The sequence below is a fragment of the Convolutriloba macropyga genome, chromosome 2 (genome assembly GCF_964194025.1).
Source record: "Convolutriloba macropyga chromosome 2, txConMacr16.3, whole genome shotgun sequence".
NCBI classification, from domain to species: domain Eukaryota; kingdom Metazoa; phylum Xenacoelomorpha; order Acoela; family Convolutidae; genus Convolutriloba; species Convolutriloba macropyga.
The window spans coordinates 14,214,204-14,238,756 of record NC_134469.1 but is presented as its reverse complement, the minus strand read 5'-3'; the positions used below and the strand labels follow the sequence as shown (position 1 = coordinate 14,238,756).

The 24,553-nt window shown below is 34.5% G+C and overlaps 2 protein-coding genes across 3 annotated transcripts in view; both read left to right on the top strand.

Moving 5' to 3' along the window:
* Nucleotides 1–18,479, top strand: part of LOC142334829 (uncharacterized) — a 50,785-nt gene extending 32,306 nt beyond the window's left edge. Inside the window, exons 15-29 of the mRNA XM_075383155.1 lie at nt 1,695–1,833; nt 2,216–2,359; nt 2,612–2,818; nt 3,209–3,305; nt 3,587–3,734; nt 4,034–4,131; nt 8,095–8,260; nt 8,660–8,710; nt 9,474–9,620; nt 10,043–10,346; nt 10,629–10,802; nt 15,210–15,373; nt 15,961–16,203; nt 17,794–17,874; nt 18,364–18,479. Coding sequence (XP_075239270.1) covers nt 1,695–1,833; nt 2,216–2,359; nt 2,612–2,818; nt 3,209–3,305; nt 3,587–3,734; nt 4,034–4,131; nt 8,095–8,260; nt 8,660–8,710; nt 9,474–9,620; nt 10,043–10,346; nt 10,629–10,802; nt 15,210–15,373; nt 15,961–16,203; nt 17,794–17,874; nt 18,364–18,453 — 2,253 coding nt within the window. The 3' untranslated portion in view covers nt 18,454–18,479. The remainder of the gene's footprint in view (nt 1–1,694; nt 1,834–2,215; nt 2,360–2,611; nt 2,819–3,208; nt 3,306–3,586; nt 3,735–4,033; nt 4,132–8,094; nt 8,261–8,659; nt 8,711–9,473; nt 9,621–10,042; nt 10,347–10,628; nt 10,803–15,209; nt 15,374–15,960; nt 16,204–17,793; nt 17,875–18,363) is intronic.
* Nucleotides 1–24,553, top strand: part of LOC142356767 (uncharacterized) — a 173,954-nt gene that overhangs the window by 42,540 nt on the left and 106,861 nt on the right. The gene's annotated exons all lie outside the window — the stretch shown is intronic.

The following is a 24,553-nucleotide window of genomic DNA, read 5'->3' as shown; positions in this document are numbered from 1 at the left end:
GTCATTTCGGTCGTATGAAATTTCCTGTATAGTGATAGCTTTCATTGGCTTTTCATAGAAGAGTAGAAGAACCGATATTCTGATATTAGTAGATAGCTGATGGCTTTCATGACGATCAAAACAATCGTTTTCCAAAATTAAAAATAAAAAAATTTTTCAACTTCGCAATTTTGTTCTTTTTATGTTTCTTTTTGTTACCTAATCTCGTTAGTTAACTACAGGTCAAATATAACATTATGTGTGTCAAAGGAATAAGAGGGATTGGTGTCCCAAAATCTTTTAAAGAATTTGTTATGACCTTACTGGCTTCGACACCGGTTTTTCACAAAAAAAAAGTAAACTAATATGATTTTTGTCAAATTTGACGTTCTTTTTGTAGATGCAAGAAATATTCTGGATAATTACAGGTCTCGAGGGCTTTTTTTGAATAAACGACCCTATTAAAATAGCTCTTTTTGTTATTAATGCCTTTCATGACATTAAATGTAATTTTGTTTCGAAAAAAAAAATTACATACTTTAGCACTTCGCTTTTTTATCTGCTTGTTACCTAGTCTTACTAATGAATAGCCACGTACTAAATTATAGCTGTTTGAAAAAGGCGCAATCAATTGTATTTTGAGTGGCAAAAATTGGCTTGACGGTTTTGACAGCTTTTTCTGGCAAGTTTCAATTGAAATTTTGTTTGTTCTTTGTTGTTCTTTTTAGCCGCTTTAAAAAATGAATAAGGACAGGTCCTAATGCCCTTCTATAGAAGTAGTGGAAATCGTAAATTTGTGGTAATATTAAGTGATTCATAATGGTATTTATTACTTTGAAGTTAACTGTTTCAAAAAAATAAGTTAATTTTTTTACTTTACTGTTTTTGTTCCTTCTTGTATAATTGTCTCCAAACCTTTTTATGGACTGGTCGCATATGTTTTCTGGGGATTTATAAGTTATTTTTGTTTAGTTTTGGGTTTATCTGACGGTATGTTGATTTTGTTATTAAATTTAGTTTTTAAGAGGGACATAAATTTTTTGATGTAATTAATGTTTGTTGTTGTTGTTGTTGTTGTTTATGTTGCTGTTTATTTTGCTTTTCGTCTTGACCCGCTTTCTGAATATTGACATATTACAGCAATCTAATGCATCAACTTTTACTCCACTGAGTTATTTGCTTTGGAGGCTATCTTATCGTTGATACAGAATTTTTTGAAAAAGACTTGGGCTTTTTTGGGAATCGCAAAAAATAATTTTTGGGTTCTTCTATCTGTTCCTCATTTGGTAGACAATTATGCCAAATTTGTGGATGGGCGGGGTCGGAACCTTATGTGCCATCGCACATTACCGAGCCGCCTTGTTAAAGTAAAACATTGTTAAATGAACTTGAAAAAACTCAACACTTGGATAGAAAACCGCCAGTAGTAAGAATGGAGCAAAAATTGCAGAAAACTCAATTGTTGATTGCCAGTCTTAGCTCTTCGTTTATAATTAGTGTGCTGCGCCCTCATTACCCGACATTAGGCACAGTCTACGCATCGGCTAATCACGAATGATTATCGTCCGAATGGCAACCAGGTCCAGGTGAACAAACCGAAGTGACCTCTGATCAGACCATCTTTTGAGACAATCATGCCAATGATTAATTTTGAACGGGGACCAGGGTCCACTTTCGTCATTGATTTGCCGATGTGATAACTTGGATTGTTTCAGTTGAAATTGATTGACAATTTCATGCCCCACAATGTGCAGTTGATCACGACAGTGTTTTATGGGAAGAGCAAGGTCAGGTCCATCGCATTCACAGGCAGCAACAGACTAGTGACGGGAACCATCAACCACGAGAAAAACGGTTTACAAATTTAAATTTGAACAAATTAGATATTGATTCTTTCGTCAGCAAGTACAAACACGTAGAAAGAAAAAAAGAGCTAAATTCATTGAATCTGATGTTATATGTGAACCTATTACTACCGGATTGTTTTTATAATTTTCTAGTTCATTTTAGATGTTCAGATTTTCTAACAAAAAAAGTGTACTGAAAAGGTCTACAAAAGTATTTTGAAGGTTTTTGAATGAAAGAAGAAACCTTCATAGTTTCTAAAAAACATTACAGAAGTTGTAATTATGTACATCACATAATTAGTTTCAACCGAGGTTTAACCTTAACAAATTTAAATTTTCTAAGGTCGGGCAAACTGGGCTTTGATTAATGAGATGTATGTATTGTGTAGGTCGGAAAGAGTTTGAGATCATAGTGTCTCACGAGAAGTTCCACTTCTCCAACATAGATCCGTCTGCATTCGGAGGAATTGACGGTGCTAGGGATGTTCCTGCAATTGTGATTAGAGCTGTATACGTTGTGACAGACGAAGAGAGTTAGTTTTTCAATCAACCGCCGCAGTTAAACTATTTTTTTCAGAGAATTGAAAGTTTAACCGTGATGCCTGTCAGAATGATATACGAATGTAAAAATGTGTGGTCCTGTAAATGGAAAAATCTGTCAAATCTAAAATTCATTGTGGGTTCATTGGGGTTCTCATAGTGCATTTTGCCGGAGCCGATTTTTTTAACGCCAAATTTTTGTCTTTGCGTCTCATATTCTTGAAATGTTGTGTTCCGATTTTCAGTCGGCAGCATCTTGGCAACCCAAGCGCCCCCTGGATCTATTGCGCCCAGGGCAGTCCAGCTGGGCTATGCAAGGGTGGACATGTGGAGAAGAGAAGAGGGTGGTAAGGTGTTCTGGGAGCCCCCTTTCGAGTCTGTGAAGATAGACCTGGTTCCTGGATTTCTACCTCCGAATGTCGGATCCACTCCAGTCGAGAAGAATCCAAAATGTACAGTTTTTTATAAATACATAATAATTTCAATATTTTGCTTATACCTATACAGTGATTGCTAATTCCAGAACTTTCAATTTTCAGAACTGATACATTGATTGCTTCAAAACTTTATCAGTATCGAATAATAGTAAATATTTCTCTACCATTAACACTGTATTAAAAGTGCCTTCTTGTCGATATTTACAATAAACATTTTTATAAACGTGCGGGACTCCCATAAGCTCAGATGAGTTTATAGGTGAAACTTGTTTCAACTGTCAAGAACTCGGTCAACAAAAATTATCAACTGTAGATCCGATACTTGGACTGGCAAGGAAACGGCATCAAAGATGTCGAACAATTGATCTCGGACTCGAAGAAAGTTTAACGCCTGGTTCTTTTCAGTTTTGTTGGCAAGAGAGGGCTCGTATGTAGAGTGCAATATCTTCAGACCAGACGACCAGATCACACCCTCGCCTACTGCTTCTCCGAAAGCTCGAAGGTTTAACTACTTTTACAATCACGGATCAACTTCGCAAATTCTTACAGAATTTTATTTTTGTAGCAAACAAATCAGGTTTGTAAGTGTTTTTGATTGCACCGATTCGGCGAGGATTTACCTTACTTACCTCATTGTCTCTCAGCGAACCGACAAATTGGCTTAAATAACTGCTAAATTTAGAGTTTAATAGAATTCATTTTTTGATAATGTCCGTTTTTTTCTTTGATATTTCGATTATAATACGAAGTCTTAATACAAAGCTGTGTTTGGTTTGTTTACAGAGACCAGATCTACCCCAAACGTACATTTTGGACTCCATTTAATGTGAAGACAATAGAGACTCTTCCAGCTGTCATTTCGAATGTGGATGACTTCGATATCTACATTGACCAAGTGCTCTTCCTTCCTGACAACTGCAGAATATGCAAGGTTCCATATACAACATCATATCTTTTTCTAGCAGGTATCATAAATGATATCCTCGATTTTTATACGTATCTCATGTCACTTCTGCGATTTTGTACTCATTTCATAAATAAAAATTGAGGTCCCAGTCTGAAATGTTAATATTTTGAGACGGCTATTCTTCCTTTACTTCCACATTATTCCATCTATGTGGCAAACACTTGTACTTTTTTTACCTGAACATAATCAAACTACGAAATTATCGTTTGCCCAAGTTTGTCTTAATTTATCATTTTCATTTAGTTGGCTGTCAATTGTTGCAGGTTACAGGTCGAATTTTCAAATCAGAACTGGACATACCTGACCTGGAGGCATTTCCCGATCTAGAATCTGACGCACGCAGTCCCATATTTGCACACAGGCAAGAATTATATTTGAGGCGTATTCTCGGCTACTCGGGTGAAAATGAAAAATATGTTGGGAAAATACAGTTTGTCGGTAGGTATCTAGGCCACAAAGATTGTAGCCTAGTTTCCGAAAAAAAACGCAATATGCCCAATTTTGTGGAATTGAGTTACAATCAAAACAGAAACCATTTGGAAAACACGGTAACTACTTAAGTCCACAAAAGTGTAACTCAATTCCTGAAAGTGTTTAATTAAAATACATTAATTGCACTAAAAAGCACTAAATTGAGCTTAATTGTAACAGGACTACAGCAGGAGACAGGAAATCTGAACATTTTCGCCACAACTTAGTTTCATAAATTTGTGATAATAAATTAATAATTACAACAACAAGGCTCGGTAATGTGCTTTCGCATATGGTGTTATGTTACTACCCCGTTCATCTACATTTTCCACTTAATTGTCTACTAAATGAGGAAAAGATAAAAATTTTTTATATCGTTTAACAAACCATTAAATGAATAAAACAATATACCTTAGAGGACCGACGAGACCTGTCATTAATGAGACAGCCAGAAAACACGGCGATAAAAATCAAGTAATTACAAATATTAATTACGAAAAAAATTCGTTGGCCATTTTTTTAAAATAATAATTCGCCTGATCGAAATGGCATCAGATAAAACCTATACGAAAAAAATAATCCATTTCTTCATTAGAAAAAATGGAATTTTTCTTGAGTGCGACTGGATAACAAGTCGACAATAAAAAAACGAAAACTACAGTTAAAGAAAATGTTGCCTTTTTTGAAAAAAAAAACAATGTCAAACCAATTAAAAACCCTATGCATCAACTGAAATCACACATCAACAGTGTCCCAGTCAGTTAAACATTAGGCTGTTCACTAAGAAAAATAAAAGTCTGTAATAGCATTTTTTTCCTAAGGCAACCGAAAAGAAAAAACGGCAAGTATGCAAGAATCACGAATATGAAAACTCGTACTACCACTGGAGAAAAATCATTTGAGGAAAAAACAAATACAAAAGCAAACTGAAGTTCACGAGATAATGGATGTTTTTTGATGTGAACAAAGAAACCAAGCAACAGATTAATAGAGATAAGATTGTTCAAGCCTAAAAATTTATTGTCGTTTTCAAAATCAAATTTTTCCAAAACTCATAACAAACATAAGATTTCAAATACATTTTTCAAAAATATTGTTTGCTTCTACAAATTATTAACGAGACCTCTCGATGATGATGCTAAATTACAGAAATGTTACGATATTGCAATTCACGAAAAAGTGATGAAAACCAGAACAATACGGGAAAAAGTGACAAACTTTTACATTTTTAGACTTTCTTTTTTTCGAAGCTAATTAACATGAAATTCATTAAAACTATTAGTTTTATATATATATATATATATATATATATATATATATATGTATGTATATATACATATACATATATATATATATATATATATATAAATATATATATATATACATACATATATATATATATATATATATATATATATATATATATATTTAAATCAGTTATTGAGTTCATTTATATATCTATCGTTGGACACTGGCACCACTTGTTACCTAATCTAGGGCATCCAACATAAAAAAAAACAAATATAAGGCAAAAATGAAAAAAACTACCAATTTCTGCAAGAGAACGATGTCGCAGCCCCTACAATCCTAAGTTATAAAACAATAAGTTTGTTGAATTGCTTTTTGTAAACAACTTCCAATTGGATTCTTCACTAATGAGACAATTAACCACATAAACAAAACAAACAGAAATAAGTGGGCAATAAGCACAAAATAACAAATATTTGTATGAAAACTGGTGAAAACGGAATCAAGAAGCTGTTTTTTAAAAAAGTCCGACAAAAAAATTATTTGTGTCTTATATGAAAAAGGGCACCTGTTTTTACTGAGAATAGGTTAAAAGTTGACCGAAACGAGATAAAGACATCAAAAACTATCAGAGATTTAATTAGAACAGTTATATTCATAAGATATATTAGATTACAACTGAATTCATTGTGTAGGTCAACTTATAACAACTCAAGAAGCCATGTGGATATCTGATTAGTTTGAAATGAAATAAGACTCTAAAAAGAATGACAAATAAAAGCAAAACACAAGAATTCGGTTAAAGTTTACTGAAACTTTTCGGCAAAGCCAAAAAAATCATTAGGGGTCCTCTGAAAACAAACAATACCTATTTTCGGCCTCATTTTCCTTTTAATGGCATTTGTCACTAACTTAGCCGTACATTGAAATTTTTGTCAGTAATTAAAATTAAAAAACCATAAAAGCAAAACATTTTTAAATAGAAAAGCAGCGCACAAATAAAGGCTAAAAAAATTTGATTGTAAGATTCAATGATGAGATCAAAACTATTCCTGATTTAAATCATCCAATTCATCTTAATATTTGTGAATTAGATCACTTGATAAGTTAAATTGTTCAAACTAAAAAAAACAATAATGGATTTTGTATAATAATTGAATTGAACTTGCCAAAAACGGCAAAAGTTTAGTTCTAGAAGAGTTTTATAGGGCGCCGAATGTCAACTAGCTCTCTGTTGGTGTTTACGGAGATTGTGCTAGCGGTTTCTAGGTCTCGTCTGCTGTCAAATTTACACAAAGCGGTCCAGAAAATGCGAAACTTGTGCCAATTTTGATTAAAAAAATTCGAATTTTGAATTATTTTTCAAAGTTTTGGCCGAAAAACTTCGATCAAAGAATTCAGCAACGCTCATCTATTTTTATTGAAAACAATAAAATTTTTCAATTAAAACTTTTAATTTAATTTTAACTACATTAGCAAAGTTGTGCCACATGTTAGCGAAAATTACAGAAAATGTGAGTAAATATTGTCGAATATTGACAAAAATAAACCTCGATAATTCCCTGTAAGAAAATCGAAATCGAAAATGCTTTTTAATTTCATATATTAGGATGTACGTGCTTTCTAATGATACAACTTGCAACTCTTGACTGAAAAAAATCTAGTTGAGTATATAGTTCCTCCCTCTCTACCAAAGTGGGGGTGGGAACAATTAAACGCTTTGTAGTCTTAACCTACCATAAAAGTAGATTGCACTACCATTCAGAATGGAGGGTCAAAAATCACTAGTTTAATGAAAAAGTTAATTGCGCAAGATATGGCAAGAATCTTACACGATTCTTACAAGACATTGTTACTTCTTTCAAGATTGTTACAAGATTCTTTTAAGTTCTTTCAAGAATAAGTTTTTCTTACATTATTAACATTGTCTGACAAGATTGTTTGTTTCCTAAAAGGTTCTCCGAAGATTAAGTATTGAAAGAATCGTAGGATCATTTCCACCAGCGCCCCACGTCCATTTGCAGCCCCACTTAAACATATAATAGCATATGGTTTGGATTTCGTACACTCACTTACTCAATTAAACACAAACGGCATTGACATTATAGTGATGCAACCAAATTTTGAAATTAACGCGTTTGTAAGAAAGCACATTTTGCATATAATATAACCGGCAGTTGAATAATGCGTGGTTTCATCAATCTTGTCCCAGAAAATTTTATCAATTTATTTTTTAAGTAATCGAGAGCAAAAGTCCCTTTAATTTAGCTCTGATGACGACATATTACCGTTATCAATACAAGTACCGATAAGTAACAAAAATGGAAATTCTGAGGGTTGCAAACAGATTGCCTAAATAAGGCTGGTTAGGCGGGGTGGGGGGGGGGAACACAAGAGAGCCAAGCAATTCAGATTGCGGTTGAAGCACCTCAAATTTGATTAAAAAACCTCAGTTTTTGATGAAGTCATTGAAGTCACTTGTCCATTGCGTTGATTTGTTGCTACTTTTGATTAATATTTGACATAATAGTTTGCCCTAAACAATTCAATCCTCAATTATGATTTCAAATATTGAAAAGGGTGAAATACAACTACAATATGTTAGATCGACAGTGAAAGCCGAGAGTGGGGAGGAGATAGATCCATTCTCAGTGTTAGTGTTGAGAGTGTACATCAGAGACATCCACTCGAGTGAGATTGTTATATGTGGGTCAGGGGCACTAACTCTATACAACATTGAGGACACTAGTGGAAAGCGGACACTCACTAAGGTACTCAAACTTAGTGTCCTATCGAATTATGAGGGTAAATTTTTCTTCTCACGTCGTTTGAATTCCATCAATGCCTCTCATCTGTTTAAAAACTGCATTCCCTTAAATAAAAAAATTGTTCCTGTCTATGAAAAATAACTAAAGTTCGTAAAAATTAAAAGATTTACTGAAACATTTTCCTTTCGTTGATCAAAAACTGACTGGAAAAACAATTGACTGGACTGGTTAAAAAAGAAATATTTACAGCTGCTTGGTTTAAGAATTCATATGAGAAGTTATTTAGAGTTTCTGATCTCTCTAAATTTTTTTGAGTTAATTTTTCAAAGCATTTAACACAACTATACTACTTTCTTGACCATGACGCGTTTTGATTTGTCTTATTTGACGAGGCTGTTGTAGGATGAACGTGCCACAATTAGCTCAGCCAGGCAAACTCAACCTGGATTCAAGGTGAGACAGGGAGTATGGAAATACTTCATCAATGAGACCCTGCAATATCAATCTTGTCATTTGTTTGTTGCGTGTAAAGTTCTCCTTATTTGGTTTTCACATTGAAACGAAGTACTCTTATTAGAGGTTTGAAGAAAAACCTTAAATTTTGCATAAAATAGTCTGCAATAGCTTCTTAGAGTATGTCATCTCTTCCAAAGGAGGTTTAACGAGAGAGATGCCTAGCAGGGTCGAGGTGTACACTGTTAAAAATCGGTGAAACAAGTGGGAAAAATATTTTTTTTTCACCGTTAGTTCACCGTTGTCGAAGGTAAAATTTCGATAATGAATGTGTAACGTTAGTCAGTCTATAGAGAGATGAAGAAAAAGGAACAACGAGAAAATGTGTAATAAGATATGAGGGGTCTTTGATTCCATCGCAAAAACGTTGGACAGCTGGTTGCGCCGCCAAAACAAAGTAATTTCGAGGAGAGTTGCGCTGCGTGGAATTTTTCTTTTGCCGACATTCACAATATCCTATATCAATATCTTGATCTTAATTCATCTTCATTAGTCAATTATTTGTCATTTAATTTGTCATCGCCTATTTTTGTGGCATGACCTGTAATTTGACTCAATTCATGACCTATAAACTCCCAAAACTTGAAGCACTCATACATATGACTCAATATTAATAGCCACTTTTCATGTGAGTGTCAAGCGTGCTATCAGCATTGAAAAATTTTTTTTCTAACCATTTAACAATACATGTTACACATTTCAGGGCTGGTTGAATGTGGGAGGGCACCAGGTGAGACTGTACTGGGGATACCCTCAGGAAGACAGACCACTTGACGAGGACTCCTTCGACCACAACCCACCCATCCCAGGCACATGTTCAGTCCTCGTCAGACTGCTACCACACGCCGGGGTATGATCATTTATTCGGATTTTTTCTATTTTTGTCCTCTCCTCAGCTGGTGGTTGTAAATGACTTTTAACCCTACAGTGCACCTGCTATAATGACAAATAATTATTTACTATGTAATGCTGGCACGCATATTACAAAGGGTAAAAATGGACTGCCAATAGGGATCAAATGATGTTGAGGTTTTGGAGGCTGGTTGTCTATGGTCAATAAGGGTTACTTCAAAATGATCGGAGAGTGGGGGCTGCAATGATTATATCATTTAACTCCCTCTCCTTAAAATATTGCCCCCTACTCTTACATCATTTAACCCACTGATTGATGAATCAGATGGCTAAATTCCCCCCATTTTTACCACTTTTTCATTAAGAATAAAAATAGCCAACTCCACCATATGACAAACTACACGTTTTTGTTTCCATAAGGAGCAACAACCAGCACCCAACTATCAATCCGGATACTACAAATCGCAATCTTGCGAACCCAACGAGTCGGACGTACGAGTTCTGAGTCACTATTTAAGACACGACAACTACCCCAAAACAGTCAAAGAGGGCATTGTGCAGTATAAGAAGGTGGAGTTAGCAGTCAACCAGGGTCTGGATCCGACCACATTTATAAAGTCAGATTTGCCACCACCTCCTCCGGATGACGATGATCAAGAAGAATTAACGGATGTCAATCGGATCGTTGAGTCAACCAGACCTCCAGAATCCAGAATTTCTACAGGTTCAGCCTTTATCACAAGTTGTTTTGCTTAATTTTTACGACACAGTTTTTGTTAAATAGCGTAACGAAGGTCTATTAGTGGTTTCACTCCAACCTCCTCCCCCTTGACAACCTTTTTTTCGGCCACTTGATCGCTGACCTCATTCCATCATTTGCGGTAATTTGGCTTTTGTCGTTACATTTACCGAAATGAAATAGTTCCTTAATTTGAAACTTCAAACTGAAACTGCTAGGCTTCTTCCGCCTCGTGAATTCACATACATAAAAATCTGTACATTTTAGTGACGTCCTTCGCTGGTGACGAGGACTACCTTTCGTATGTGAAGGAGAGACTGGACAGGAAACAGTTGCCCTCAAACCAAGTTGTGCCAAATTTCGTTTTGTTGCAGGACTGTCTAGACTACGATCTTGGTTCTGGTCTATTTGTCAAAGTACAGCAGGCGTTTGGACTTCAGTGTAAGTGAACTGAATCAATAGAAACTGAGCAGACATTAAGTTGCAAGAAGTTGCCAGGGATGAACTGAAATATTTAAGAACTGAGTAAAAGTGTTCGGATTTATGATCCAAGCCCATTTTATTCTTTTTTGAATCTGTAAAATGTAAATTCACACTGTAAAGTTTTAAAACGATAACAAAAATTTGGTTAAACATCTACATTTAACAATCACTATGAAAAGAATATGAAAAATTGGTCCTTAAAATACTAGTAAAAATAATTTCCAAAATCTTGTACTTCTCCATCTATTGGAACACGTTCATGTAATTTGAGCAATTCTCTAGTTAATTTTTCCTTAAACTTATTTTTTAATTTTTCTTTCCAATTCTCTATTGGCAAGTTGTTCCACTTTCTCGAGAATTTTTTGACTATTGATCGGTCACTATATGTAGATTCACACATATTATTTGGAAAAAACTGGACTGTTCGGGATTTTTTTCTCATCTCATTTTTTCCAAAAATTATGAAAGACATTTTTTTGGATATTTGACTGCTTTCCTTGTAGAGCTTAATTAAATAAAAAAAAGACTTAAAAAGAGAAGTTTTTTAAGGAAAAGATCTAGAGGTAAGATTTTATCTGTTAGTAGAAGATCCCTTGCGCTGTCAAACATTTTACGCACATGGCAAACCTTTATACCCCAATTTATTTGCTTGTTTATTTTCGGAAGTGATAAGGCTGACAGAGATTAAAAAAAATTGCAGTGAAATCAAAATTTGACAGGACAAGTAATCTGAAGGGTACAATTTTTGCTTTTATCAGTATTCGATGTCTCATATTGATCTAAAAGCAGTTTTATGATTTTAGGTTTTATGATACTTCCATTGAAATGAAACTCCTCGGTAGGCAGCTTATCTTTTTTATCTGTTCAATGTTAACATATTGTTTTTCAAAAATTTGTCAGTTTTGAAAAATGAAAAATACTGAGGGTTTTTGTATGAAGCCCTTAATTTGCTTTGGAGTAAGATACTATATATGTATCATCTGCGCTGAGAAATCCTCAATATTAAGTATAAAAATTAGGCGCCCGAGGACTGTTCCTTGAGGGACTTCGTGGTTAATTGTTGTCCAGTCTGGGAAATTGTTTCCATTTTAACGCATTTTTTTCTGTTAGATAGAAATAATTTTGGCATAGTTTCAGATCCCGTTCCAAAGCCATTATTTTCAATTTTTTCCAGAAAGATTTCTTGAGAAATTGAAATGAACGCTTTTGCTAAAACAAAAAATACCAATAACAGTTTCATTTTGTTCCACATATTGTTTCATAGATTCCGATAAGGAAACAACTGTGTCATTCGACGGTTTGTTACTAAGGAATCCGAAATAATTTTTATTGATTACTTTATGCTCTTCAACATGTTCTAACAATTGTTGGAGTAGAAGCCTTTCAAATGTTTTAGCAAGAGTTGTTGTCAGTGAATTTGACCTGTAGTTAACTGATTCAAGTAGATCACCTTTTCGGAATTTGAAGTTGCGTAAGCTCTCTTGGACATCTGGAAAAGCATTTTTCAAAATATTTTTGGTGATCGCAAACTGTAAATGTGTTCCAAAAGATATTTTATTACATTTGAAAAAACATTTGAAAAAACAAAGATCTGCCTTCTTATTCCAATTATTAAGAAATCGATTTTTTTGTTAATAAGTTTCAATAGTTCTTTAGATGTCCACTTTTTTGCTTAGGAGGTTCTTTGGCTCTCCATTTGTTACGGGAGCAAATATATGCAACACGGGTTCAAACAAATCTGAAAATATTTGAATTTGAAGTTGCACCTTCTCAATGATACTTTGCTCTCTAATCTGCTCAGGCAATTCTTTTATTCGGCTCTTAAAAAATTTTGGTTTCTCAGTAAAACAAATGCTCTCTCTTTTTTCCGTTATCAAAGTCCAAAACTGAAACAATCACCTGAGAAAAATAATCATTTCCAAACAATTGTTACCAAACAAATTTTTTTTGTGGTCGATTAATGATCAATTAAGGTTTCACTGTTTCCATTTGTCCAAGTTGGCTGAGTTTTTTGACAATGGCTAACACAAAATTTGAAGCGAACTCTGTTCATTTTGAAAGTATTTTAGATAGTATTCTCCGAACAAAAAAATGATGTCTGTCAATGAATTTGCACGTGAGATTTCTGATGTCAATTCAACCACAAAAAAATCACACAGGTTTTCGTTAGAACAATATGAAACATTTATTAAATTTTTTCAGTTTAATGGTGCAAATATTTCAACCCATCACAAATCGAAAACTTTTCCATTGATTGAGTTTAAACTCACTCCTGATATTATTTTTGGAAGTAATTGGTATCCATATCTCTACTCCACCACCCCCTGACAGTTGCGTTAATTCTGACCTGCATTGATGAATGAAAAATAAGGCTTACTGATTGAAAAAATCATTGGTATATCCTGTTTGTCGTTCGTCTTTTTTTCAGTAACTAATAGGCACGTTTGGTTGTCTTTATGCTGTAAAACAATTTAGATCTCTTCGTGTTTGTATTTGACATTCCGCATATATATATATATATATATATATATATATTTATATATATATATATATATATATATATATATATATATAGAAAAAATTAGGATACATCCTTAAGTTAGCCACTTTTTTTCTTAATTTTTAATTGTTTGAAATTCCTCTAGATTGAGCCCTGAATTTGGTTTGACATCGCCACACAATCACGTAATAAAAGTCACAATTAAATTTTGGTATAAAAAATTTAGGAGCCAAAACCATACAGATTTATTTTGAATTATGGGCCTTTTTTCTAAAAACCTAATTGCTATACATAAATATTGAGAGATTTTTTACGAAATATTCTAGTGTTTCTTTTTCTCCAACAAAATTTTTTCAAAAAGCGCAAAAAGTATCAATTTCGAAATCATTTTTCAAAAGCTAAAGTTACCCAAACGCACTATATCCTTTATGACCATTCCTGTTGCAGGTACTAAAATTGTTTTCCTTTTGTATATTTGCTTGAATTTGTCTCAGAGAAACGTTGCACCCAGCAAGCTGATGCCCCACACTTGAAATATAATTTTGGCTGGTGAACACAAAACTTCACTTCGATTTTGATGGATGCTATCTAGTCAAAAATCTGCCTTGATCCTAAGTATAGTCCAAAATTGTAATATCTGTGTTTTGGAATTTGCCTCATAGTCCATCTGCAATGTCATTTAACTCACAGTTAAACATTTCAGTTTCGTGGTTGTTGGTATCTCTCCCAAACGTACTATTCCTGGCTTTTGACAAATTGCTAGTCTGTATGGTTTTAATTTCCTGACACAATTTGACAGATCTGCTCCTATCTTCTTTGCTGCCTCTTCACCAGGTAGAACTGATCAATTGAATAATGTCCAGTGTGAATTAAAAGACATTCTGCTTTGGTTGATGTCGCATAATAGTTAACAATGTTGCCGATGTCTTGAATTGCAGATGATGGATGCGAATTGATAGCTGCTTCATTACTTATGTCATTTTGCCTGACTAATTTGTATGTGCTATCAGAAGTTTGGAGTTGTTTTGTAAATCGCGGGCAAATTTTGTATAAAAGTGCATATTAACAGTTGGAGCTGCTACAAAATTGTCTGGTGTTTCGTTTTTAATGAGGACTGATATCATTTTGTCATGTTAACTCCTCAAGGATTGAATTTCAGACTGCGCTTGGTTGTAAAGTTCTCTTTGATGCTGTAGTTTTTTCTCCAAATTTTCTATTTCATGGTTATTTTCCACCTTTCTATTTGTTACTTGTTTACATTAATTAAGTGACTCCCTTCGTTGAATTCTGAGTTGCATTACTTTGTTTACATTATTTTCGTGTGGCCATTTCGATAAAATTGAAGTATCAGTTTTATTGATAACCTATGATCAGGGTGTATTAGTTTTTAGTTACTGAAAAAGCATACGGGTACCAACTTTTATTCCCCTCATGTAAAAATTGGTTGTTTCCGATTCGAAAAATTAAGAAAAATATGGAGCTGATTATGAATGTGTATGTTAGTAAGAAATTGGATTGAGCTCATCAAGAATAGAATACCCAGCCAATATGACAATATAACACCCAGTAATATATACAACATGTTGTCGTGTATTGAAAAAAATGGAGTTCAAAAAGCTGTTAGATGTGTTCTGTAAAAAAAATCCATCCAACCGACTTTCAACTTTTGATTTTTGGTTGGGAGAGAGTTATTCTGTGGCATCTTAGAATCGCTTGAGTTCGCTAGAATCGTCCTTCGCTAGAATCTTACATTAGCTTTCAAAATGAGCGTCATTTCCAGAAATCTACTTGCTACAAGATATTAATCTCTGTTTGACTGATTTCAGCTCGAATGATTAAGTTTTGAATCAACCAAATTGTTTCAGCGAACAACCTTTACTGCAGCTGTTTTGCACGCATAAATCAGGGAATTAAAACTGCCTCGTGGGCAAAATCAGCGGAAGGATTTGGGACAGACTACAAGTTCATTGTGAACAAACACGACTACTCATCCTTACAGACATCCCCCAAATGGAGCGACAATGCTTATGTAAGATTAAACATAACAAAGTTCAAACATCATAACGTAATCGAACCGATGTGTCTTGTGTTAGGGAGTCTATGCAGGTGCAACTACTGTGATAATGTACCACTACTGGATTCGAACCAGTATCTCTTACTTGCTAGCCTAGTGTGATGACCATTTACACCAACTGGTCTTAAGCTCTCCAACTTGGGCATCTCTTATAACCCGTTCACACCTTCTTTCTTGCTCTTCGAGGCTTTTTTTCTTTAGCCAAGTATACGTTGACCAAGTAAAGCTTCTTGCCAAGCTATGTCAAACTTATCTTATGCAAAATGTACATTGAGTTGTTCCTCTCAACCTTCTATCGTCTTGTAAGCAGTGATATCGCAAAGGACTTCAGGAATAGAGAGCACAGTCATTTAAGACTTCAGTAGATACACCAACTCAGGTTGAGATCTACGATTGATGTTGTTTAGGACGCAGAATTTTTTGAACGCATACTGTGTTACAGTTTGTTCAGATGGAAAACCCTTTCGTGATTTCATTTGAAAGTGATTGCTTCCCAAGGCAAACATTCCTTTCTTTTTTATATATCTTGCTTTTTTCCATAGAAAGTGAACCCCTACTTTGACGTCAACTCCTGTCTCCTAGTTCAAATATTCGCAGTCAGTGTCAAGTACGTGGGGGATCCAGAGGTATCCAAACCAGGGCTAGTGTATCCCCCAGATGGGAAGGAGACCCTGATGTTGGAGCCAGAGAACAGGATGGGCTGGACTGCTGTCAATCTGTTCAAACGCAACTCTGTCAATGCCGGAGTGCATCATCTGCCCATATTCGACGAACAACCCTCACCAGTAAAAACAAAATTTATGCGAATTTTTGTATCAATTCAAAAAAAATTATTTAAACAGAAATTGAGTGAGGTTGTAGCAAAAAGTGGAGTTAAGAGACATTCCATCTTCCACTTTATTCTCGAGCTCATGCCTCCTCCATTTTTAGTCTTGTCTTCTTCTTCCGCTACTGCGCTACAAGTTGCTCAATTCTTAAGCAAATAAAACTTAAACTAAATAGGTTAAATAGGCGTGCGTGAAATAGGTGAAATAAGCGTTAAAAATCTTTTCGATCAATGAGCTCATCGTTTTTTTCACTGCTTCTCCACTGAACGGAAAACTAATATAAGAGTGATAAGAGTGAATGAAAGTGTTGTTAGGGTGGAACGAGTGGACCTAAGCTAGTTCTTGTCAAAGAGGCTTCAGTCTTGCACAGGGGGTACCAGATGATCCTGACTAAAATTGACTTTGATTTTGAGTTCCGCAATGACGTATCAGATTAACTTGGGTCGCCCACAGGCGTGTCAAACTCAATTGGGTCGCTCACTTGTTTTCAAAACGCACTTGCGTGCGCAATAGTGGTACTGTGATGGTTTCAAAGAAACATCAAAAAACTTAGAAGTTTTCTTTATTAAAGTTTCAAAGAACGAAAGAAGAACTTACCTGACGAACTTTATTGCTGTGTCGATAAATAATGGCCACAAAACTAAACTCAATTCTAATTTTGTTTTGGCGCTATCATTATCTTATTGACCTATCAATCATATGTCAGAAGTAAACTCTCCCACCAACAGAAACCTGATTCTAACATCCACCGATCTCCAACTAATGAACTCGATTGTACCCAAGCCATATATGATTCTCATGAAATGTTGATGAAAATAGAAAATCACCTCCGGGATTCGGAGTTAAGATCTATTCACATGCCAATCATGTAAAATATTTTTAGCTAATCTAAATTTTCTCTGTATATTTTCGCATAGATAACTACTATAAATACAAGCTAATTTTTGTATATTTTCAGTTCAAGGTTTAATTTAAAGTTCAACTTATTGAATTCTTTGACCCGTGTTATCGACCACGACAGGTACACACTCAAACAGTTTCAAACATTGAAGAGCCTGTGACATTTGATATGAGATTTTCTTTTCAAAAAACAGATGTCATTAATTCTATCTATTTTTTCAGATTATCAGTAAAAACATTTTTAGTAGCAAAGGAACAAATTTAATTCAACAACGCAAAAATTTTGTATAGCCCTTTCTCATCTCGAGACTGTGCTCAGATCAGACTATCCAGACTGTAGTTAACGCTCTTATCAGACCTTGTAGATTCTGGACTGGGCCGTGATCAGACTATTTCCAGACTGCTGAGTAGCTTCCAGACTCTGTCGTCGGGGTCTGACCCAACCCGTTTTGATCAGATCTCTCTTTGTCCAATATTTCAACCTGGGGAGTTTAATTTTTTTCACCCGTACTCTTTTCCACTAATTCTTCTGAATGATTTATAGCCTTAACCTTTGATCTCTCACTTTTACTGGTTAATTAAGTATAAATCTTGGTCCGGGTACTCCTTTTTAAAAATGAAGAGCTACAAGATTGTATTGTTGTTCAGGAGTTCCTTCAGAATGTGATGCAGATGCCAGTGGTTGAAGCCATGAAGACTGCAATCAAGGCAGGCACAGATAAACTCAATGTAAGTCGAGCGAATATCTTGTCCTCATGTTACAGAGATTACCATAAGCTTGAACACCAAACAATAATTTACGTGGTCTAATTTTAATGATGATTAATTCCTTAAATCTGATGTTTACTTTGAAAATTTCCAGCATTCTCGTAGAAAGTGGTTATATTTTGACCTCAGCAAATGCAATTAAACTTAAGATGACATACTATAGTGCTAATCCTTTTTAAGAAAGTCTAAAAAGACCCACACTTTTCAAAGGAGCGAAAAATATGTCTCCACAGGAAACCAACTCCGTGGCCTCTGTTGAGTCTTTTAAACGTAAAAAGTCGTCGGTTTTACTTCGTTAAAACTAATAAAAAGTCCCAATGTTTCTTTCGTTGATTTCAAACGTAAGAGGTTGAAGCCTTTTTAGTATTGATGCCCTTAAGAACCAGTTTTGATTGTTCACAAAACTCTTTCCAACAATAATTGAGGAATAGAACTCCAATTTTTGTTTAGAGATTGGCATCCTCGATGTTGATAAAGCTATACGATGGCAACTTCATCAACGAGGCGGACTCATACCCACTTCACGAGGTTCGACTTTGAAATAGACATTTTGTTTAATTTGAGCATTAAGCAGCTGCTAACGATTTTTCATTTAGTGATGAATTTAATTAGGAGAATAGGTAATGCGCGTTCGCACAGAATGTTGCTGAAAATCTCTAAATGATAATCAATGTACACAACTATATAAAATAAAACTTGCCCTCCTCTTCGATGTTAACCTCGGTTTTGGGAAAAAATTGAACCCTTATTGATAGGGTTGCTGACGAGTGTCTGAATGATAATTTGACGGTCGTCGGATTTTTCCAGAATAAAAGTAGTGGCATCTTTTAACATACCAACAAGGCTTCCAAATAATTTTTTTTAACCTATCTCGAATTTTCCTCTGCTGCCAATAAAGTTACAAGACCTCTTCTCTTCGCGTCGTGAAAGAAAAAGTAAGGACGAAAACGATAATATAAATCAATTAAGTAAGTAAGTAGAATAACTGAAACACAAAGTGTTCAAAAGAAATGGGGAAACCAACAACTATGAAGAGGAATTCCAGCTTAATTTCTACTAAAGTAAACTATGATATTGTTTTTTGAACGTTTCTTAAACTTCTGCAAAAATTTGTTCCGAACCCACTTGTGGGGAGGAGGAACTATATACTCAAATGGGTTTTTTTGTTCAGACAATTTTGGCTGATCGATATATTCATCGTAGAAAAATGTGAGTAGTATCATTAAAAAGTTCGTCCAGCGTAGATTTCGAAATTAAAAATATTTTATTGAATTTCGTTTTTTTTCGAAGAGTTATCAAGGATTGAAGTTTTGTGCGAACACGTGATATTCGACATAATTTTGTTCACTTTTAGTGTAAACTTTCTTGAAATTAAGACATTTCTTAATAAAAAAACTGATTCCAAATTAAATTTCATGCCACAAAATGTATCAATTTTGAGTTTCTAATAGACGAAAGGCCATTAAAAAGACTAGTTCTTGTCTCATAGTGAAGTTTACAATAAAAAAACCGAATTCTCTTCACGTCGATGCATAACGGAGCGTATTTTTGAACTTCCGTTGAAAGCTATTGATTTTAGTGGCGTTGATACTACGGGTTTTCTCAAAGATTTCGTGACGTGAAAAAAATTGTCCATGTTTATTAGTTGTTCAAAGTCTTATGGTTAAAAAAAAGAAGAATCTTATTGCTGTTAGCAATTATTTGAAAATAGAAACGTTTTTACTGAAAAATTCATTACTTAATTGCCTCGATACTTTTCTCTCAATTTTTTTCAATTTATTGTTTTTGCAGTTTTCTTTTTTTTATGTAGTCGTAAAATGCTGAGAAGTATTCAATTTTTAGTTTATGATTCTTTTTTATTTCAGTTTCTGTTGTTCTTTTTGTCAACTTGTAACCATTTCTCATCAATGAGAGGTCACATCCAGTTCTTTGTATTTCGAAAAAAAAACTTTCTATTGAGATTATGTCGTAACTGATGTTTTGATTGTGGGACAATATGCGTTTTCATAAATGTTTTGTGAGTGGTCAATAATTGTTTCTTTCTCTCTTCTTTTACCACATTCGCGTAATAACAGAGCCCAATTTTTTTTTTCAAATGAGCCTCAATCGAACTTATTAAACTGATCACTCTAATTTCAGCTCAATTAGTATAGATAACAATTGAATTTAAAAAGATATTCAGATAATAGCTGATGACCTTAAAGGCCTATATAATTTGGGTTTTCGCAGGTTTGCTGTAATTTTTGCATGCTAAGTCCGTTTCATGGGCTTAATCCAACCAAAGACAGGTCCTATCAGTATCGTATTGACTTTTTTACTAAGTTTATCGAAAATTGTTTTGTTTAATGCTAATAACTTTTAAGACATTTGAAATTAAATGGTCTAAAAAATTTTGATAGAGCTTTTGAATTTCGTTTCATTATTTTTTTACTTGTTACTTAGTCTGAAAAAAGAAAATTCACATCTGCTGTACAGTTAAGATAAAAGAAATTTTGTGTAGTTAAGGTTTTATCTGATTGCATTTTGACGTTGTTTACTAGGGGCTTTTTCTTTAGGGTATTGAGTTTTTTTGGCCGTTAGTTTTTGTCTAATTTTGATTATTTTAATTGTTTTTTTCTTGTAGTCTTTTTGTTGGCAGACGTAGTGAGAGCTGTTATGAGGCATGACATTGTGTATTTCAATTAGTAGTTTGGGTGCGTAACATTTTTTTAAAACTCAAATATCTCTTTTTGGTTATCTCTTCATTTGGTTGACAATTAAGTCAAAATGTAGATCAGCTCGGGTAGGAACATCATGTGCGAACGCACATTAACGAGCCTTCTTGTTTTCATACTACTCTTTAGGAAGTTCTTTGTGTTAAACAAGTTCAAAAATTGAACACCCTGCTATGGAATGAATTTATTTTCGGCGCTATTATCATAAGAACTCTGCAATTATCTTAGGAACAAGTTTCATATCTTTCCGGAATAAAATAAGAGCTATTTTTATATAATTTTGTGCTATATTTTTTTTATTTCAGGCTTTTAACGAGAAACCACAGGATGAACTACTTTTTTGTGGCCACTGTTCCAGAGGTTTAAATGATATTTGTCGTGATATCAAGTTTTTAACAACAATAAAAATGGCAAATTGCCAAAAGTAGCTGCACTGTCATCATAGACCAGTTGTTTTGAAAAAGTATATAAAAATGCAGGCAGGAAATTAAGAAATGAGAAAGACATCTTGAAAATGAATAGTATGAAAATAGAAAAGCAATGGCTACCAACTGCATCATTAAACAAACTCAGTGTGTTTAAACTCAGTGTGTCACAAAGTTAAAATCAGCTGTTGATACAGCGACCAAAAGACCAGAAGGCCAACAGAATGAAAATCCTCAGCGAAAGGGGGAAAAGTTTCATTTTTCAACAAAAATGGTTATTTTTAGTCAAAAACAGTTTAGTAAAAAACATTAAATTGCACAACGTAGCAAAGGTGCATTCTTACTGTGGTAAATATGAGAAAATATGATAATTCTATTAACTGACACTACGTGAGAGCTACCAAAATGACTCCAAAATTTGTAATTCCGATTAAATCAAAAATAGCAAAGTAAACACGTTAATTTTCTTCTACCTTGTACCACCGGGAAACCAATGAGACCAATTTTTAATGGAGAACACAAAAGTACGACATAAAGCAACAAATCGAAATGAATTGTTGATATTTCTTGAAAGTAAATACTGCTAAAATCTTTATAAGCGTTAGATATAGGTGAACATAATTAACTTGAGACATTTATGACTGATAAAAGAGTCAATCAGGCAATTCAAAAATGCGGCTAATTAATAAGAGACAAATTTGACTTCAAAGCAGGCAAGATTAAAAAACACCCCCTATTAATTGAAGTGCGTGAAGGTGGCAATAACCATATTAGACTTCAATTGAAACCATTAAACTCGTTCAATTATGCCCCTTGAAGTTGACAAAACACTTAGCATAAACAATAACAAAACCAAAAAAACGACACCATAATTTGTAGATCTAAAGATTTATTCCAGTCGATGTTGTAGACAGTCAATGATGTTAGATTCAAATTAAAACTGTTAAATGGATGCAAAAATGGTACTACTGAGAGCCAAGAAGCGACCAGTCAACAATTAAACTTAGAGATCAGACATCATAATAACCGTAAAAATGGAAACTTCAAAAAACTACAATCATTGTAAAATAAATATTATCTAATTCATACAAAAAATTAGATAGCATTTGCGCAACCAAATTTGCTACTTCTAAACCTTAGAACTAATGGATCACAACTTCAACACAATTGAAAATAAAGTCAGCCAAGTTTACTGCAAATTATTATTAATTGCTGCAGACAAAAAACACTGATAAATCAAACAATTATTCAAACATTGTTTTCTCACTCCACTCCAAATAGGTTTTACAAATTAATTTAAAATTTACAGCTCGAAGGTTTTTAATCGTTTTCCTAAATCATTATGGCTAAATGACCATTCTGGTTTGTACTTTCATCTGAGATAATGTACACACAAAGTATGAAATCTTGAGATTAGTCCGTAAAATTAGACAGCATCCCGGACCTTGCTCGCAGTGCGTTTCATTGCTGAACCATTGACTTTCAATAGTAACCATTACTGAACCAGCAAGATACAAGTGTAAATGCTTCTGCCAGTCTGCCCAGAGTCTATTAAGAAGGATCCCACTCTGTCCCTTTTCTTCGCAGCCTAATTTACATCATTGGTGTACACTGCACAGAACGTTTCACATCATCAGACTGTACATACATCGATCATAGCAAGTTTTGAAAATTTCGAATAGCTGATATCATGCTTGAAACTTTTAAAATGGCGATACCCTCAAAAGCTATTCTAGCTCCAACTATACCATATATTGGCGCATCTGTGCGGTGGAAGTGGAGTTCGGAGGTGGAGGCGGGAGTAGGAGGTGGAGGCGGGGGTCGGAGGCAGAGGTGGAAGCGGAGTTCGGAGGTGGAAGCGGAGTTCGGAGCTGGAGGCGGAGGCGGAGTTTGATGTGCGAGTCAGAATTAGTTGTGTATTAGTAGTAGTAGTAGTAGTAGTAGTACTAGTAGTAGTAGTAGTAGTAGTAGTAGTAGTAGTAGTAGTAGTAGTAGTAGTAGTAGTAGTAGTAGTAGTAGTAGTAGTAGTAGTAGTAGTAGTAGTAGTAGTAGTAGTAGTAGTAGTACAAGCTTCGGGCTTCGCCCGTGGGGTGTCAATCCCAGTGATTGTTTATCAGTCTATTTCAGTTTATCTTTCTCCAGTGTCTGAATAAAAGACTCAACGCTCATCATTTTCAGATTGATTGAAAGTTGTTTTTGACGCTTGTGGATTGTGCCAGTGAGTAGTTTGTTGTTGGTCATGGAAGTTAAGTTGGAGCAGAAGGTGAAAGTTGAATTGAAAGATCAGAAACAGATGGAAGATAAGTCAGTTGTGGAAAAGTTGGAAGTGAAATTGTTGATGACCGATTCAGTCGTTCAAGCAGTCGAAAGCGGGCCCATCGTATTAGCTATGGTTGACCCCACAACGGGGTTCTGCCATGGCATTGCTGATATTGCGAAAGTTGAAGAGCACGTTGAAAGACGAGCTACAATTGCCGGGGGAAAAAGGAAGAAATACCAATGCGATTCGTGCAACTATTCCACCAAAGACAAGTATATGATCACTCGCCACATTGCTCGCATTCACGAAAAAACTCTAGAGAGCAAACAGTGTCGGTTTTGCGAATTCTCTACTATTTATCCTTCAAACCTCACTCGCCACATCCACAGGGCGCACAGTATTCAAGATTCTTCAGATTCGTGTAACCAAGTATCCAAGTGTAATCCAAGTTTTGATTGATAATTTGCCTTAGTTATTTTTTTACGGTTATTTGTTCACTATGTGGTCGCGTGTTTCGACATAGCGCTCCAATGAATCAGAGAGGAGTGACAAAACATACATGGTTCAGAATACATCAGTTTGTCTTGTTGATGCTAAAATAGATATGATATATGTTGACAGAAAGTTCCTGATGCTTCTTTTTTGTTCGGAGGCCTTCAGTTATGGCTATGTTTTGGAGCTGACAGAAAGAGTCTTACAAAAACATATAGTTCAGATAAAAACTGTCTTAAGTTGATCTCTCTCCACGTATATATATATATATATATATATATATATATATATTATATATAATATATATATATATATTATATATATGGATTATCAGTATACTAACGGGGAGCAACTTCGTTTAAACTAAAGTTTATTTGTAATCCATTTCTTTATCTTGCTAGCAATTTGTAATCCATTTCTTTATCTTGCTTATTTGTAATCCATTTATTTATTAACGGTCATTTAGCATCATTTTACCATCTTCCAGTGCACTGAATAGACAACCAGTTAAATCTGGGATATGTTGGACGCAAGTTTCATTCGCCATCAACCCAGTGTTTAAATTGATTAAATTGTTATTTTGAGGTACTAAGTACTTACAACTGAGTACTATAATACTACTATAGTACTACACTATGGAAATTAATTCAATTAGTTTCCTCTGTTTTGTTCAACATTCTAGCTACAGAGAGGTGAAATTATATTGAAACATGTTGTTGGCCGACCTAATCCGCCGCCGACTACCTCCG